This window comes from Phycodurus eques, chromosome 10, assembly GCF_024500275.1.
Source record: "Phycodurus eques isolate BA_2022a chromosome 10, UOR_Pequ_1.1, whole genome shotgun sequence".
Lineage (NCBI taxonomy): Eukaryota > Metazoa > Chordata > Actinopteri > Syngnathiformes > Syngnathidae > Phycodurus > Phycodurus eques.
In genome coordinates, this window is record NC_084534.1 from 19,293,807 (window position 1) to 19,299,806 (window position 6,000).

General features: G+C 40.5%; 1 protein-coding gene across 1 annotated transcript in view; it reads right to left on the bottom strand.

The window, feature by feature from the left end:
- Positions 1-3,666, bottom strand: part of pparg (peroxisome proliferator-activated receptor gamma) — a 40,185-nt gene extending 36,519 nt beyond the window's left edge. Inside the window, exon 1 of the mRNA XM_061686943.1 lies at positions 3,556-3,666. Within this exon, the coding sequence (XP_061542927.1) occupies positions 3,556-3,607 (52 nt within the window). The 5' untranslated portion in view covers positions 3,608-3,666. The remainder of the gene's footprint in view (positions 1-3,555) is intronic.
- Between the last annotated feature and the right edge of the window lie 2,334 nt (positions 3,667-6,000).

Consider the following 6,000-nt stretch of genomic DNA (forward strand, 5'->3'; position numbering starts at 1 on the left):
TTCTCCATGGCCTCACCAAACTCCTTCCACGTGCAGGTTTTTGCCTCAGCAACCACCAAAGCTGCATTCTGCTTGGCCAGCTGGTACCCATCAGCTGCCTCAGGAGTCCCACAGGCCCAAAAGGCCCGGTAGGACCCCTTCTTCAGCTTGAGGGCATCCCTCACCGCTGGCGTCCACCAACAGGTTCGGGGATTGCCGCCACAACAGGCACCAACTACCTTACGGCCACAGCTCCGGTCGGCCTCCTCAGCAATGGAGGCACAGAACATGATCTACTTGAACTCACATAGATGCTAATTGTTATCCCATGTGCCTATGGACTTTGCCCATTGTATGTTAGCATTCAGGTAGCGGAGGATATGTGGTTGCTTTATTCTCTTAATTTTCTTTAGTTTGACAGTAACCTTCAGCTGAGAGTGGCAGTCAACAGCTTGGAGCCACTTTTGTTGAATATATATATGTATATATATAAAACATCCCGCCTCTCACCCAAAGACAGCTGGGATAGGATCTAGCACACCCGTGACCCTCGTGAGGATAAGCGGTATATAAGATTTTGATGGAATTACATAATTCAAACGGAGTTTTGTTTTTTCCCTTCTGGGATTTGCTTTATTTCTCTTGATACCAAACAATCTTTGTTGCTGTTTTTTTTCTCCAGCAAATGTTCTTTCCCAGCATTAACTTCAATCAATTTCTACAGAAATGGTGGAAATAAATAAATTCAAATAATGAGAACTTAAGTTTTTCCTCTGTCCCTTTAGTTGAAACGCGTAAGTAAACACAACTAAATGTTTGACAGATTAACATAATAAAAAGGTTCCCTGAAACTGCGTGGCTCGGCTCATCCATACGTAAGCGTAAGAATAAAGTAATACTGCACCACCTGCAGCTCTCTCACACACTTTTCTCATGTAGAGTTGTTTGTACAGGTGAAGCAGGGCGAACTCTGCAAAATATTTGCAGCTTGGACGCCCATACTTCGGGTCAAAAGGATCCAATATGTCGATAAATCACTGTTTTTGCAAGGCATAAATGAACACCATATCTTTGGCAATGTTCACCGTGATTGACTCTGTGATTACCTTCCACCAGACTCCTTGTTATATGCAAAAAAATGTGAAAATGAATCCACTCATGTTGTCTGTTTCTAAGTAGGAATTAAAGTTGCAACTTGCAAGTCTTTCTTTTTTTTTTTTTAAACAGTCGCAAGATAGGTCGGAAAATTGGCTAAATATAGTGACCAAAAACAGCACCGACTGTCCTTTTGTAGACTAACTCCTCTGTGTTTGCAGCCATGTTGTTAATGTAAGCAGTGCGCTTGAAACTACAGAATCCGCTAAAGAAAATAGATTAAAAAAATAAAATTATCCTGACAAATTAACTTAAATTAATTATTAAAAATAATAAAACTGGACTAATAAAACTGAAATAGTGTAAAACTACCCACCCTGTGAATGTACCTGGCACACTTATGACAGAAAAAAATGTGCTGGCAAACCTCTCTGGTCGTTATCATACGAGTCAGTATGCTATACTCTATTTACGCTCGCACTTCAATGGTTATCATCACGCACACATCTTCTTTGCCATCACTGGTTCTGGTGATATTTGTGAGTAGTATATATATCCATCCATCCATCCATTTTCTGAGCCGCTTCTCCTCACTAGGGTCGCGGGCGTGCTGGAGCCTATCCCAGCTATCATCGGGCAGGAGGCGGGGTACACCCTGAACTGGTTGCCAGCCAATTGCAGGGCACATACAAACAAACAACGATTCGCACTCCCATTCACACCTACGGGAAATTTAGAGTCTCCAATTCATGCATGTTTTTGGGATGTGGGAGGAAACCGCAGTGCCCAGAGAAAACCCACGCAGGCACGGGGAGAACATGCAAACTCCACACAGGTGGGGCCGGGGATTGAATCCGGGTCCTCAGAACTGTGAGGCTGACGCTCTAACCAGTCGTCCACCGTGCCGCCTAGTATATATGTGTGTGTGTGTGTGTGTGTGTGTATCTATATCTATATATATATATATATATATATATATATATATATATACTATATATATTATATATATATTATATATATTATATATATATATATTATATATATATATATATATATATATATATATATATATATATATATATATATACATACATACATATATACACATACATACATACACACTGTATATGCTTGATTATTTATGAAGGGTATATACAGTGGATATAGATATAGAGGATATAGAAAGATATAGATATAGAATAGAGGATATAGAAAGTGAACAATACCTGTTAAAATATCAGGTTTGACTGATGCAAAACAATTAAAATCAGGAGAATTTCAAACAACAACAATAATAATCATAATAATTATAGAATTACATTACTGTATCTGTTTCAAATATTATTGAAGGGCCACATGGTTCTGATTAGGAATTTAGTAAATAAATCTGATTTCAAAATGTCCAGACATTTACATCTCTGTCAAATCTCATCAGATTAAGTCTCAATTTGCTGTGTAGGAATTTATTCGTCATGAGCAGTACGCAGTGGGTACTGCAGGTTGGAGCCTGGGTGGCACCTTGCGCCATCTTGCCCTCTCTCTCTCTCTTTTTCCCTCTCTCTCTTTCCAGCACCTTCCTCGGCCGTGCACCTGTCACCAATCAGCCCTCGTTACCACCTGTATAAAAGCCTGCCAGAACCCAGAAACTCTTGCCAGAGTATTACAGCTTCTCAGCGGTACAACGGGTCCCCAGTTTCCACGTAAACTACACAATTCCTTGGCTCCTCTCTGACCTCCGTATCTCTCCGTGTCCTCAGTGTTTTCTCCGTGTTAACCGCCAAGTTAATTCCTACTGCCACGCCGTCAAGCCAGCTGCCTGCCCTCCACTCATTCCCTGCCTCCACTACTCGCCAGCGCACCTCAAGTGCCATCTACACTTCCCCTTTTCAATAAACCGTTCATCACAACCACTCAGCCTCCGCCTGCTTTTGGGTCCACTCTCCATCCAATTCGCATCAATCACATTTTGTGCATCTCAACTTTTTAACAACTCCATGATATTTTCTTGATTAATTTTTTAAAAAAAAATTGTGTGTGTGTGCAATTTTGATAATTGAGACTTTCCTCCTCAGTTCCATCATAACGTAATCTAAAATGTCATTTTGCATATTTAAAAAATTACAAATGTCTTTTAGAGGGCTTTTGTGATTTTTTTAATTTGTTTTATTTTTTATTTTGCTTGGGTGGACTTCTATAAAATACCACGCAAAAATTTTAGTTCCCTTAAAATGGAAGCACCATCACTCTACAGGTGACCCTGATTTGAACAAATATGTTCAAAATCAGCAATTTCACCACTCTGGAGTGACTCAGCAAATTGCAAGCATGTCCACATTGTGATGAGTCATTACCTACAATATTTCAACAAAACACCGTCAGAAACAAGGTTGAGCAACATCTCCACATATAGTACATGACAGATCATTGAATCACATCCCTAATAGAAAACGAGATATAAAAAAATAAATAAAGCAAACTTACCTAAATAACTACGACCAGCTTGATGGTTAAAGTCTCCGCCTGGTGTTTGCATGTCAAAGTCACTTTCTAAGTGTGGATCAGGAGCACCTGACTGGCTGCCACTAGTGCGTCCTTTAACCGCACCCCCCAGACATCTCCACCACCCACCACCCCGGTGTCCCGGTGGACGCCTCGTCCAGCCAAGTAAGCGGCGAATGGGTCAGTCCACCCTAAAAGTACCGCTCGGTTCGCTAATAAAAATAAACTTTAAAAAAAAAGTTATTTTTTTTTACAAACAATAATCGAAACTTAACACACCAAAGTGGAAAATAGCTTACCTGATGTTCTTTTTTTAAACTCGCTTCCTCTTCGTTCCGGTTCTTCTTTACCGCGGTGGCTTCTCCAAACTCTGGCCGCCTCCGCTGCTCCAACTGCCGGCCTCCCGTCAGCGTCTGCCCCCGCTCCTGCTGCCCCTCCTCGCATCCAGCCCAGAGGCGCGTTTGAAGCGCCAAATCCAAATGTACTCGCACAAGCAGTCGTTGTTTTCCCAGCGAAATAAATATAATTAAACGAGTTTGGCTTGTTTGCAACGGGTTGGCTTTTAAAGCGAAAACACAATTAAACGTATCTTTGTTAATGCCTTTAAAGCCACTAATGAGAGTCCCTTTCGGGAAAAATACTCTACCTGTTTATTTCCCCACCTTTTTATGTTACGTAACTAGCAAGTTAGCAGCTAACTTAGCATTAGCGAAACTGGCAAAGAACAACGCAGGCAGACAAGCGACAAATGTTTAAAAATAAAAACATGAGCACTTACCAAGTACCCCACATAGTTCATTTAATAAGCGCGTTTTAAAAAAAAGTGCTTCGTGTCATATAGAGTGGAAAAGTTGTAATTCGCTAGTCCCAGTTTCCCAGGCAACTTCCTGAATGTTTTTTTTTATTTTTATTTTTGAGAAAAACCAGCCGAAAGTTGGTGTACTGCACTCCATGAAATAGGGAAAAGAATCATATTTCTACATGCTGTAATTACAGGACTTCTCCAAATTAACCATCACAGTACATCGTTTTTGTAAGTCTCCTCCGAAGGACTGAGCAACACATTAGAGAAAGTATTGAAGATGTATGCCTCTTCTTACTGTACATCCACAGATATGATGGTAAGTCAGTATTCTTTCTAACTTTGGGGTTACGTTAGATGCAGTTTATAAACATGCTACTATCCCTGTTAGTGATAAAATATCCATGTGGTAATGCATTAATGTTACTATGAACAAGTCCAGTTATTGAAGCAGAAAATATCTAACATTGTGTTCTATGTATGTGTCGCCAATTTAAGTTCTTTTTTTTTTTTTTAATGTCTGTGTTAGGCAATATTCGTGTCAAATAAAGACAGACAGACAGGGGAAGTGACTGTACACATGGACCTTAAGCTTGATACCAAGGATATAAAATAAACGCTCAAACGGCTTGGCATACATGAAGACTGTTATAAGATGCTGTAAAATTCTGAAGATTACGAAATAAGTACGCCATCCATTGAACTCCATTCCGTTCCATTTTCTGTACTGTTTCTCCTCACTAGGGTCGAGGGCGTGCTGGAGCCTATCCCAGCTATCTTCGGGCAAGAGGCGGGGGGAAAAACCCCGAACTGGTCGCCAGCCAATCGCAGGGCACATAAACAAACAACAATCTACGGGGAATTAAGAGACTCATTCTATATTATGTGATTTAGTGCTTAATAGGACATATAGGTACATTGGGCAAACATAAAATTTCACAGGCGAGCCAGTTGTTCCAGGCTACTTCCTGGGAAAAAGGTACTACAGTATTTGGAGACTCCAAAACTTTGTTAGATTCCATTAAATACCCCCATCCTCTTCTTGAGTCAGCCACATGGTATTAGACGTTTGTGATGCCATGGTTCAATTAAATCATTTTAGCCAGGCTTCATGCCACCTATGTGGCTACCATAGGTGTTTGTTGGAATCTGTTTATTTACTGTACCAATAGGATATGAATAATCTGCAACAGTATTCAGCAAAATCCTAATGTTAATGCTTGGTACCGATGATTCGTATGACTGTTCATAAAGTTTCATCAACTGGAATTTTTTTGCTGTGAACGCACACGTCTTCCCTTGGGAGTCCTTTGCTGTTTAATCTGTAATTCCTGAGAAATCCCATCAGTTCTTCTTTCCCGTGGGCGTAAGACTGGTATTTGAAAGTGTTCCATCATTTGCCGCTTGCACAGGACTCGCCTTCGTGCCTTTCAAGTAAGGCAGCGTACATACTGTACATACTGTCACTCGGGCCAAATCTGAGCATCCCTTCTGATCAAAGTAAACAGAGGCTTGATTCTCAGATGCTTCTAAAAGATCAGAAAGATTTTTTTCCTTGCGTGTGGTCTCTCAGATTCAAAATAATCGAGATTTTAAAATCACTATGCATGTACTCCGATGAAGTA